This window comes from Dermochelys coriacea, chromosome 1 (genome assembly GCF_009764565.3).
Source record: "Dermochelys coriacea isolate rDerCor1 chromosome 1, rDerCor1.pri.v4, whole genome shotgun sequence".
Taxonomy (NCBI): Eukaryota; Metazoa; Chordata; order Testudines; family Dermochelyidae; genus Dermochelys; species Dermochelys coriacea.
In genome coordinates this window covers 327,087,970-327,100,719 of record NC_050068.2, presented here as the reverse complement: position 1 = coordinate 327,100,719, position 12,750 = coordinate 327,087,970, and the positions used below count along the sequence as shown (strand labels likewise).

Sequence of the window (12,750 nt, the reverse complement as noted above, 5' to 3'; positions counted from 1 at the left end):
GTTGCACTTTGCCACAAAAACATACAGCCCACAAGGGGCCACCAGTAGCATCCCCATGTAGCATGTCACCTTCAGGTGAGTTACAGGGGAAACAAAGAACAAGCAAAGATGTCAAACTGGAGGGAAATATATGAACAAAGATGAGATGAGAAGGCAGAAAAGGAAAATAGGACTGGAAAGGACCTCCCAAGGTAATCGAGTCCTGTCCGCTGCTATCGCAGACAACCCAGTCATATAATCCCATTTATAAATTAATCAAATTCCATCTTAACGCTAGTTAGGGCAAGGCCAAGGGAGAAAGGGAAAAGTGAAAACAGCAATTGTTCCAAGAAATGGCACATGGGAGATGCAACTCTTTTGAACAATTAACAGAATATACTTACAATATGGTACAATTTTTTACAGTTCTAAGCTTTGTGTTTGTTAGTTTTCAAATAAGTGATTCCAATATTACAAATTAACACGCAGATTTTGTAAATGCACAAATTCTGGCTTTTATCACTGTAGCAACTACAACAGAAAGATTACAAAAAACAAAAACAAAACCAAGGACTTCAACAACCCTGGGCTATAGTCAATGCATGGTTTGTCAGAATTCTAAAATGATAACGAAACACTCAATACCATAGTTTAAAGTCAATGTTATTTTCCTATCCCTGAGGACAAAGAAAAACTCAGTCTCCCGTATCTTAGAAAAGTTAGTGTTTTTACTGATAGCTCTTTAGATGAGAAAAACTGTGAAACAACTACAGTCAAAAAGCAGTTTTATTTCTCAAGCGTTAGAGATTTCTTCATGATTGCCTTTACAGGCACCCTCCAAATAAGATCAACTCAGAAGTGACACTAAACATGACATTTTAGTGAAACACATTTGTTCTTTATCTAGAATTTCTATACCAAATCAAAAGTTGCCAATTTATTTCCTGAAAAGGGACAAGCATGACATGACAAAACCTAGGGGTACATTTCTAATGAACATACTGAGTTTCAGCAACCTGACTCCCCACTATTATCAAGAACAGCTAATAGCTAAAAGTCTATGAAACATTTAGAAAATATGCAGTGCAGTAACAAGATACTATTTGTATAGAGTACCTTTTACTAACCTTAAGTACGCATTTAGTCTGAAAATCTCAGTCTTCCCAAACAAACACTGCTAGACAAAAGCAACAAGTGGCACCTTAGAGACTAAGAAATGTATTTGGGCATACACTACAATCTATCCAGAAGGACGATCCCTCACTCTCACAGACCTTGGGAGACAGGCCAGTCCTCGCTAACAGACAGCCACCCAAACTGAAGCAAATACTCACCAGCAACTACACACCACACAACAAAAACACAAACCCAGGAACCTATCCCTGCAACAAACCCCGTTGCCAACTCTGTCCACATATCTATTCAAGGGACACTATCATAGGACCTAACCACATCAGCCACACCATCAGGGGCTCATTCACCTGCACATCTACCAATCTGATATATGCCATCATGTGCCAGCAATGCCCCTCTGTCATGTACCTTGGCCAAACCTGACAGTCTCTACACAAAAGAATAAATGGACACAAATCAGACATCAAGAATCATAATATTCAAAAACCAGTTGGAGAACACTTCAATCTCCCTGGACACTCAATAACAGATGTAAAAGTGGCAATTCTTCAACAAAAAAAATTTGAAAACAGACTCCAACAAGAAACTGCAGAACTGGAATTAATTTGCAAATTGGACACCATCAAATTAGGCCTGAATAAAGACTGGGAATGGATGAGTCACTATAAAAACGAATCTCCCTATAGTATTTTCCCTCTACTGTTACTCACACTTTCTTGTCACTCGTTTGAAATGGGTCACCCTGTTTACATTGGCCTCATTACCATTTCAAAAGTGATTTTTCCTCCCTCGATATTCTACTGTTGAGATTAGCCCACTTCCACTTTAATTGAATTGTCTCATTAGCACTGACTCCCATCTTTTCATGTACTATGTATATATACCTGCCTACTGTTTTTTTCCACTCCATGAATCTGATGAAGTGGGTTTTAGCCCACGAAAGCTTATGCCCAATAAATTTGTTAGTCTCTAAGGTGCTACAAGTACTCCTCGTTGGTTTTGCTGATACAGACTAACACGGCTACCACACTGAAACCTGTCACTGCTAGACAAAAATTTGTCAGATTGCAATTTTGCCATGTTACAGTACATATAGATTGTTGTAATGTAATAATGTTACAGTAAGGTATGTAATATTTTAGCCCATTCTTGCCCTTCTACCTTACCTTCCATACACCATCTGGACAGTAACTCTCAAGGGTGGGGCTCAGATGCCAGGGGCACCTCGCAGTTTAGACAGTGGCAAGTGCAATTGTTCACAACACCAGTGCTCCAGAAACATTAACAAAGCCACACCTCTTTGAATTTTTTAGAGGGATAATGGTTCGCAGAGCCATGAGGAGGAACCAGAGTGTAGTTAGGGATTATATGGAAAAATAACAGGGGAGAACATGAGGTTGGGTAAGTCAGTTGAAATGGACAGATGCTGACATCAATTGTAAAATAAATAATTAAATTTAGGAATGGATAGAACACTGAGCACACAGACTAAAGCTGCAGGGAGAGGGTAGAGAAATGTATACATTTTTAAAAATTGTTTAGCACAGTGGTGCCCCAATCCTGAGTGTGACTTCTAGAGACTACTACAATACAAATAATTATTGAAATGATAGTATAGGGGGGAAAAGTAAATGATGAGAGCTAGGCAGGATTAGAACCGGGGTAAAAGGATGCAAAAATAAGTGATGCATCTTTTTCTCCAATCCTTCATTTACATTTGGTTATTTTTGTGAGGTCCTCTGAGCTGTGCTGCCTTATTTTATGTCTTTAAAGATCTTAGCACACTTTTAAGTGTTATAACCACTAATATTCTCAGGGAAAATATTATGATAGAAATGTATATAATGAGGAAACGAATGCGGAGTTAATTTCTATTTTCCATGAAACCAAGCTGGCTGGTATTATGTTTCCATCTTTTAACAACAAAGTCCCACAACAGCTGTCCCATTCTTTTGCACGAGATTAGTGTTAGGCAGGCCAACCTACAATTACTCTGATCATCCCATAAATCCTTTTTAAATATTGACATAACATTGCCTTCCTTCCTCCCGTTTTTCACAATTCATTAAAAGTTAACATTAGCTATCCAGAGAGCACCTCAGCCAATTCCTGTAAGACTAAAACAGCTAAATTACTCCTTCTGATAGGCCGGTGCTACTTTACTTTATGCTGAACCCATTGTCTATATCTTTTTAGATGACTAGTCCTTCAGAACAAGAAATATCCCTTCTTTTATATTTGCATAGTACCTACCACGCAGAAGGCAATCCAGGAGATGAAAATAATAGCGGAAGTAGGAAAATTTTTATTGGACACCTCTTATCTCCAGAACCTCTCTATTTGGTCTAACAGATCATGAAAGATCATCTTGGAGCATGGTGTAAGGTAGGGGGAACCTTATTTGACATTGATCAGTATAATGTGGTATTTTTCAGTGCATACAGCTTCAGAAAACTTGGTCTTATCCATTCTTCCATTGTGCTAATCTGTTTACTTTATGTGTTTCTCCAGGGTGGATTAGCTGAGTGTACAGGATCTGTTGCTTGAGGCATGAAATGTCCACTGCTGTGCTGGGGAACATTAGTTGAGGGTAAAAGTAATCAATCCATCCTGTGCGCCATTGTGTGCCTCAGCCAATGTAGACCAAACCCCAAAATAGTATTCATGAAAAAAGTTAAGGATATTTTTAACTAAGATAAATAGGTTTTTAAACCAATGCAAAAAGTCAGCTCTGTTTACAAACAGACCAGACAACAATGGTCTGAAGTTTATTGCTCCTCAATTGAAGAAGCAGGTTGCCACTGGAGGAGAAAATGGAGACAGTCATTAGCATAAAAAGATATTGTGGTTCTTTTCCTTCAACCCGATAGTAGCAGAATGGTGAAACAATCACTTCTCTACCTATGCCTCTGACTTATCTAGACAGCCTAAACTTTGTGATTAACAGCCTCTCTACCACACCAGAATATCAGCAGACACAACATGTCTGAAATTTGGAATGAAATTTTTATCTGAGAAAAGCCTAATCATGTAGAAGAGCAACTAACATGCACAATATGGAACATTTATCATTGAAAGTAGGAGCTCTTTCAGAATCCAGTTTTCACACTTTGTCTTGATAATCTATGTAAGGCCATAGACAGTTCTGCTTCCCATCCAACCCTCTTCCTCTACAGTCCAAGGCAAATTTTATTGAAGTGATCAAAAATATATTTTCATATTGTAATAAGCAAACTGGCATGTAGCCAGATATAAAGGCCTTATCTATTAGAAAAATTAAGAATTCATGAAAGATACATTGGCAACCACCTTATTTTATCTACTGCCCATTCCACAGCTTGTAGTTCTTGAGTGTCCAGTGGTTAAAACTTGCCATTGCTATCCACCCGATTTATTTTGTTTGAACAGAGATTGTGAAATACTCCCCCCCCTTCCATGATATTCTGCTGTAGCAGAAAAAAAATAACTAAATGAGAAGGACAATCGCTTCCACTCCAGCTGTCCTCTTCTGAAGGGGAAAGGCAGAAGAAGGGATTACAGATGGATGGGAGAAACCCCTTTCAAAATCCATGGTCAGAACCTGGCCATGTGGTTTACATTATTTTATAGACTTTTTTAGAAAATAGCATAAGAAAATAAAACAGAGAAATCAGAACAAAATATGGGACACACCACTGTAGCACACTAATGTCTCCTGCCCTTCACCATGGTGGATTCACCCTCCAGTCCAACTGCATGTGAAAAGGAGTACAAATTGTACTTCCCTGTGCCTGAAAAGGCAAATCGAAATAATGCATTTTTAGTGGACCTATGCTGAACCAGCCTGTACTTGTAAAAGCAACTGTCCTACTGAAGACAACGGAGAGTTTTACATAAATGTAATGCAATTACTTCAGATTTAACCTTCTGCATGGCATATCTCTTTACTAATTTAACTATTTAGTGCTTGATGAGCAGGTTCTCACAGTTCATCACAGAAGCATTGGATGTTGGCAAATTCTGATTTCATCAAGGAATTCAGAGATTGATGTCTTGATACCTAAATCAACATATTTAGTTCCAACACACCTACCTGATAGTGGCCTTATATGAAATGTTACAGTTTCTGGAGCATTTCCTATTTCAGAAAGCCAATGTTTGCATCCTGGAATGATTTCCTAGGATGAGACATTGAAAGCCTCAGCAAACAGAACAATGCACTGCTTTTTACTATGAGGTTTACTGTACATTGCATGGATTCCACAAACAACTTTTGTATCCACTTGCTAAATTTAAACACCCAAGTTTGAAAATTTTGTCTTTAGTATATTGCAGGACTACAATAGGACTACAAGGCCTTACAATTCAGTTGAATGTGAGAGCCAAACAGAACCCAGCTATCTCTTCCACAATTGTGCTGGCTCTGTAATGCTGAGAAATAAAGAACACTAAACAAGTATTTTACTATGAAGCAGACAGGGAGAAGATCTGTTGAAGGCATCATTTCACAGTCCCTTTGCAAAGCAGACCTGCAGTTAAATACAAACTGTTTCACACAGAATTCTATCAACGGCTTTGATGACTCCCTTGCCTCACACAGTGAGATTTAAAAATGCAATTTATATGTAGTGCATACCAAATCCACCCATTATTCTGGGATCCCAATACTGTAGTGTTTGGGTTAAAAACCAAGCCAAGCGAATATAAAAATCCCCACAGTGTATTATTATTAATATTATTATTATTTCCTGAAATCAAGTTGAATACTAGCTTTAACAAAATTTTGGGACGAAACTACACAATAGTGTTCAAAAGAGCTACACATCTTTCAGAATTTTACGTTAAGATGTTATATTGTTATCCAAAAGAGTAAGCCAGAGAAAAAGGATTAGGTAATGTAAAAGGGGTTAAGGAGACAAGAAATTATACACAGTAGAAAAGAAATGAAAACAGTTTGCTGTAGCAAAGCCACTGTTTCCCAAGGCAACAGAATAGATTGGGACACTGCATCTGGAAATGCCAACTCGGTATGGCGAGTGGCCAGGAACAGACTGTGTCATCAACTGAGTAAACACTCATACCTACCAGCACCCAGTTTGCCCCATGGTTTAACATTAAAAAAATTCTAATTCTGTGCTCAGCAAAAGTATGTGTTAATATAATGTCATTTAATTAATTCATTCACCAAAACAAAGTCAGAAGGCAGCACTCACCAAAAGCGTATTAACCATTGCTTTTTTTTTTTACTGAAGCATCAGTTAGTTATCCACTTTGTAGTTTTGACATCTAAACAGATATTGACTCATGAAAATTGTAAAAAAAAAAGTACAAAATCAAGAAGTAACAACATTTCTACACAATGTCAAATCATTTCTGAGAAATATGTGTTTCTGAAGTGACAAACAAAAGCATACAAACTATATAAGATGATCACAAACTTTCCTTCCAAAATGTTTTTTGGAAATAATGGACCCAACCACATAGTACAACTGTGCCACAAAACTTGGTTTCTTACATTAAAAAACGTTTAATATGACTGAAACCACAATGCTTTTTTCACACAGCATCGGAAACATACAGCAGAAGCAGAACAGGATGAGGATGCACAACTACTATCCACATCTAAAGAACAACACAGCAAAAGTTTTAAACCTCTGCTGCTTTTACCCATCCCTGAAAGGGCAGGAAAAGATTGCACCAGAATGGTTGAATCTGTTTCTTTATAACTTTCTACATAAATCCAGAAGAAAAAATGGGGATGAGAGGGATGTCCTGGGAGGATACCCATGGGAATATGGCCCACGGGGGGGGGGGGGGGGGGGGGGGGGGGGATAAAAAACATGGCCAAAAGTAATCTAATAAATACATGCGAAGTCTGATGGGATTTTAAGGAGAAGCCCCATGAGGCTGTGGGTTATATAAGGGTGATATGAAGAGCTGGATGGGGGATGCCATATATATATATATATATATATATATATATTATATGGGAGGAGCATATATTCTAGTGGGTCCAAAGGGTAAAAGGGGCCATTGGGAGAGTAGGTATCCCAGTGGGTCCGGTCCTCTGGGAAGGTATAGGGAAGTATGGGGCAGGTTAGTATCCCAGTGAGAGTATTATGGCTGGCGCTGGGAGGGACCATCTCTCCTTGTGTGTCCTAGAGGGAATTTGGGGGAAGGGGGAGATCCAGGCAGATCTCAGAGTTATGAGAGTGATCTGTCCTGCAAAGATGAAAAACTGTCCAGGGGTGTCCTATTCCAGCAGAAAAAGGAATAGGTGCACAGGAAGAGGTACCCTGTCCCAATGGGCTATGTATACAGGGTACCCCCTGTTCCAGCTGGATGGGGCAAAGGAGAGGATCTCTCTCAGTAGGATATTAGGGGTAATGTGAGGCCAGCAGGGGTCTGTTCTGGTGGGAAGGGTGGCCTGTAAGTCAGGAGGGATTTCCCCCCTACGGGACATGGGAGGGGCACCCGGGGAGGGAGAAGTGTGCCCAGGCGGCATATTGGAGGGTCCCAGAGTGGCTGTTCTGGAGAAATATGAGGGTGGGGGAAGGGGAATCTTGGGAGAACTCTTTTCACAGGATACTAGGGGCTCCTGGGGGGGCTGTTCCAGAAAGACAGAGGTCTGTCCCAGCAGGATACAGAAGAGCTTTCCCCAGTAGGATATGGGGGGTACCAAGGTCCCATGGCAGGGGCTATCCCAGCAGGATATGGGGGGACCATGGGAGATTATCCTAGAGGGCTATAGGGTGGCTCGGAGGTGGCTGCCTGGGGGGAGCACCCTGGGAAATAAGGGGGGTCCCAATGGTGCCCTGGCAAGACGGGGGGGCTGTCCTAGAGAGGTTCCATGGGAAGTCTATCCCAGCAGGATATGGGGAGTCCTGTGGGTGGGAGGCTTTCCCAGAAGCCTGTCAAGGGTTCCTGGGGGACCCGATGACAGCAGGATATAAGGGGTCTCGTGGGGGGCAGGCTGTCCCAGAGGGAAGCTGAAGGTTCCCGGGGGACCCGATGCCAGCGGGATGGGGGTCCTGTGGGGGAGGGGAAGGCTGTCCCAGAGGGATGTCGAGGGTTCCTGGGGGACCCGATGACAGCAGGATATAAGGGGTCTCGTGGGGGGCAGGCTGTCCCAGAGGGAAGCTGAAGGTTCCCGGGGGACCCGATGCCAGCGGGATGGGGGTCCTGTGGGGGGGGAGAACGCTGTTCCAGAGGGATGTCGAGGGTTCCTGGGGGACCCGATGACAGCAGGATATAAGGGGTCTCGTGGGGGGCAGGCTGTCCCAGAAGGAAGCTGAAGGTTCCCGGGGGACCCGATGCCAGCGGGATGGGGGTCCTGGGGGGGGGGGAAGGCTGTCCCAGAGGGATGTCGAGGGTTCCTGGGGGACCCGCTGACAATAGGATATAAGGGGTCTCGTGGGGGGCAGGCTGTCCCAGAGGGAAGCTGAAGGTTCCCGGGGGACCCGATGCCAGCGGGATGGGGGTCCTGTGTGGGGGGGGAAGGCTGTCCCAAAGGGATGTCGAGGGTTCCTGGGGGACCCGATGACAGCAGGATATAAGGGGTCTCGTGGGGGGCAGGCTGTCCCAAAGGGATGTCGAGGGTTCCTGGGGGACCCGCTGGCAATAGGATAGAAGGGGTCTCGTGGGGGGCAGGCTGTCCCAGAGGGAAGCTGAAGGTTCCCGGGGGACCCGATGCCAGCGGGATGGGGGTCCTGTGGGGGGAGGGGAAGGCTGTCCCAGAGGGATGTCGAGGGTTCCCGGGGGACCCGCTGACAGCAGGATAGAAGGAATGTCAATGGGTCCTGGGGGAGCCCCATGCTGGCAGAATATGTGCAGTCCCAGGGGGGAGGCGGTGCCAGAGAAGTACGGGGGGGTTCCGTGAGGGGGCTGTACCCAAAGGATATAGAGAGTCCCGATGTCCCAACCCGGTGGGACATAGGGAGTCCTGCGGGGGTGGGGGGGGTCCCGGCGGAATGTAGAGGGGCCGTCCTAGAGGAACGGGGGGCCCGGCAGGTTATGGGGGAGCCGAGGCTCCGCACTCACTTTTTGTGCTTGTCCCTTCTGCCAGCCGCCGCGGGCTGCTTGGGCCGCCGCCTCCGGGCCTGCAGGGCCAGCACTGGGGAGAAACGGGCACAGGTCAGTGGGCGCGCGCGGTACTTTCCTCAGCGCCCCCCCTCCCGCCCCCCGAGGAGCCGGTGCCGCCGCCGGTGGCCAGGACGGTACCTTTCCGGGAGTTCATCGCTCTGCCCCGCCACCGGCTCCGAGCGCCGGGCACGGAGGAGCAACAGCAGCAGCCCCTCCGGCGAGCGCGCAGGCGCAGCCCCCCGGCAGGACAGAAGGGGCGGGGCGATGAGGGGGCGGGCAGGGGCCGCCCAGGCCACGGGTCTCCAGCGCCCTCCCTTCCCTAGTGGCTTCGTTAGTGCCCCCAAGCCTTCCCCCGGGCCCCGGGGGCGACGCCTCGCGTCCCCCGCGGAGACCGGGGCCCTTTGCGCTGGGCGCTGTACACACGGTGCGAAGAGGCAGATCCTGCCCAAGGGACCTTACAAACAAGGCAGAGGAAAGAAGCCCAGGCTGCTGGGGGGGGGAAGCTACTCGCCCCACCGGGCCCATGGGCTCACAGCCAGGAAGAGAACCCAGCTCTCCCCCCAGCTAGCCTGGTACTCTGGCTGCTGGACCCCCCTGTGTCCCTCTCTTCACCACTCCCTCTTTCCTATTAGAAGAGGGTCTAAGCAGTGCTCTCATATTCATGTTTCCTAGCACCCTCCAATATATATTCCTGCAACCTTTTTTGTTTTGTTCTGAGAGCCTCCAACACTTTCATTGCTTCCCGCTGGACTCGGATTTTGGAAGGGGAACAGCCTTGAGGTCAGAGAGGTGCCTTTTGCTAGCGAGATGAAATTCCATTCAAAGTTGGCCTAGTTGAAAATTACCCTTTTTCTCTCTCTGGTTTGTGTCGTAGGGCTTGATTTAGTAGCATGCCCCAAACCCCGAGCAGCGTGAAGGCCCTCAGTTCAGTGTTACACAGGCACAGCTCAAACACTGCATGAGGCATAGGCGCTGACTTCTACTGGCACAAGCGGGGGCTTGACCACCCTCTGCTCCCGGCCCGGCCCCGCCCCACCCCACCCCAACTCCATCTCTCCCACCCCCATTCCAATCCCTTCCCCAAAGTCCCTGCCCCAACTCCACCCCCTCTCTGCCGTATTCTGACTCCTTCCCCAAATCCCTGCCCCGGCCCCACCTCTTCCCCCGAGTGTGCTATGTTCCCACTCCTCCCCACTCCCTCCCAGAGCTTGCTACAGTTGTTTGGTAGCAGCAAGCTGGGAGGTAGCGGAGGAGCGGGGATATGGCGCTCGGGAGGAGGTGGGGCGGGGAGCTTGCTTGCCAGTGGATGCAGAGCACCCACTAATTTTTCCCCATGGGTGCTCCAGCATCTATGGTATGAGTCACAAATTGAACTGGGAACTCCTAGGGGCAGAGTGTCCTCCCAGCTGCTGCCAGTTTAGCTGTGGTAGTAAAACAGGGAGAGAAAAACCCTGCCCATTTCCTTCTTGGGATATCACATGAAGAAAGAACTGGACAAGAACCCCAAAAGAGGAAACTGTGGTGCATAATGAAAGTTGTAGTCTGATGAAACAGCACAGCTTATAGAGGAGACTGGGAACATGAGGTACATGGACTAATACTCCCATAAGGCAGTATGTTGGCATTTCTGAATTTAAATGTTTTGGTTTTCTATTTTTTTTTTTTTTTTTGCCAAAAAGTCAATATTTTCCATGGTGGGGGGAAACATTTGTTAAACAACTCTTCTATTCATGCATAAGTCACCCACTATTTCAAAGCGTTATTCAGCCTCCTCTAGTGGCGGGTTCATATAGGAAAACATCTCCTCTGTTACAGTCCCATGTAGTTAGCCGATGGATCAAGTGGTGGAACTCTGTACTGTACTACTGAAGGTTCAGTATTCAGACACTGCTGACATGTGATGGGGGACAGCTCTGCATAACTAAAGCTGATGCTGATCAACACAAGATCTGCCACTGCCCATAATACATAACTTAATCAGAGATGAAGTACCCAATATAATGTTAATCAATGAGACCTGTCTGGATGACACTGCAGGCCCTGTGCTAGCCCAGCTCACCCCCCGCCCCCCAGGATATTGAGTACACCACAGATCTAGATAGGATAAGAAAGCAGGTGAGAACTGCATTCATCATCTCTGCAAATATCTAAAGCAAGAGAGGTGCTTCAGGTGACATAAGACAACTTAATTTTAATTCATTCATCTGACAATAGAAACCAGAGCCAAACCCAACATAGATTTTATGCTTATTTACAGACCACCGCAGAAAAAAAGATCCATAAAAAAGTTCACTGACAGCCTGTCAAGTGATGGTGAAATACCCCACACTTGTCATCCTGGGAGATTTCAGTGCTCACACTGACAAGGTTGCAGATGCAAAACCCTCAACATTCATCTCACTTGTCCCACTAGGACTTTCACAGGTCATCTCTAGTCCAATGCACACAGCTGGTCAAATCCTGGACATGATCTCCAGCCTAGATATCATGATAGAAGACATTACAACCCAGCCAGCGTCTTGGCCACACCACCACCCCATTAAGGGAGTGGAAAGAGACTGCCTAGCAACAAGAAAGACCAACGATCCTGATTTAACCTTAAGGACTCCAACAAATTCCAAAATCTGCTAAAGGACAATGAGTCAAAGACTTGGTGAATCATTACAATTCTACAGTGCTCTCAGCCATTAACACACTGGCCCTACAAATGGCCCCTTCTTCGCCATCGTTCACACAGATCCCCTTGGTTTTCAGATATTCTGTGTGGGTGAAGAGAGAGGGGCAGAAACTGAAGCACTGATGGCTGAAAACAAAGGCTGATTCAGACAGCATGAAACAACAAATTTCTCAAAGCCTATGCTAAGCCTGTATTACTGGCCAAGAGAATTTTCCTATTGGCCTCTACTGAGGCTGCTAGATCCTGCCACAAGGAGCTATCCAGGGTGATAAATTGCTTCATTAATCCTGAGTGCCTACAGTCTGCATCAGAGCTTAGCACCAAGCACTGCAAAGAACTATCATCCTACTTCACTGAAAAGATCACGCACATTCAGGAAGCCTTGTCAAACAGAGATAGGTCCTCTCTGCATGCACCCACCCACCAATAGCCCATCTGCATTCTCAGAGTTTAATACATCCACTCATCAAGAAGTTCTGGATACCTCTGTTACCCTAACAGCATCACAATGCAACAGCAAGCTAATAACATACTGATCATTAATATTATTGTGTGGTATATGTATGGAGGATAATTACAAACATGCAAAATTGTGTTATCAAACTGTGCCTGCCAGGAAGGGCTAAAGTTACCACATTCTAGACAAAGAAATGTGGTTCTGCCACCTTGAAGGTATTTCCAAGGTACATCAACAGACAATGGTATGCAATTTACATAGACAGTAAACAGGACCATCAAGCCGATAGGGTGAGGAGATTTCCCTCTGCTGTGATGCTTAGAGGTTGAGTTTTCAGGGAACAGATCAATTTGCAAACCCCTGCAGGGGAATAAACCAACATGGAACTTCCTTCACCCCCAAACTTCATGTTGTCTTCCTCAAAGCTTGAATGAACTTTACT

At 45.4% G+C, this 12,750-nt stretch overlaps 1 protein-coding gene across 9 annotated transcripts in view; it reads right to left on the bottom strand.

Annotated features, from left to right (window-relative positions):
* The window catches only part of SRPK2 (SRSF protein kinase 2), a 307,828-nt gene extending 298,400 nt beyond the window's left edge, over nt 1-9,428 (bottom strand). For 6 of the 9 annotated variants that reach the window (XM_038401052.2, XM_038401083.2, XM_038401076.2 and 3 more), the window contains exons 1-2: nt 9,313-9,428; nt 9,133-9,205 (exon numbers count right to left, since the gene is read on the bottom strand). In XM_038401052.2, coding sequence (XP_038256980.1) covers nt 9,133-9,205; nt 9,313-9,328 — 89 coding nt within the window. In that variant the 5' untranslated portion in view covers nt 9,329-9,428. Of the gene's footprint in view, nt 1-9,128; nt 9,206-9,312 lie in introns of all 9 variants that reach the window. The other 3 variants (XM_043497309.1, XM_038401060.2, XM_038401098.2) reach the window with 3 other exon arrangements.
* Nucleotides 9,429-12,750: the final 3,322 nt, after the last annotated feature.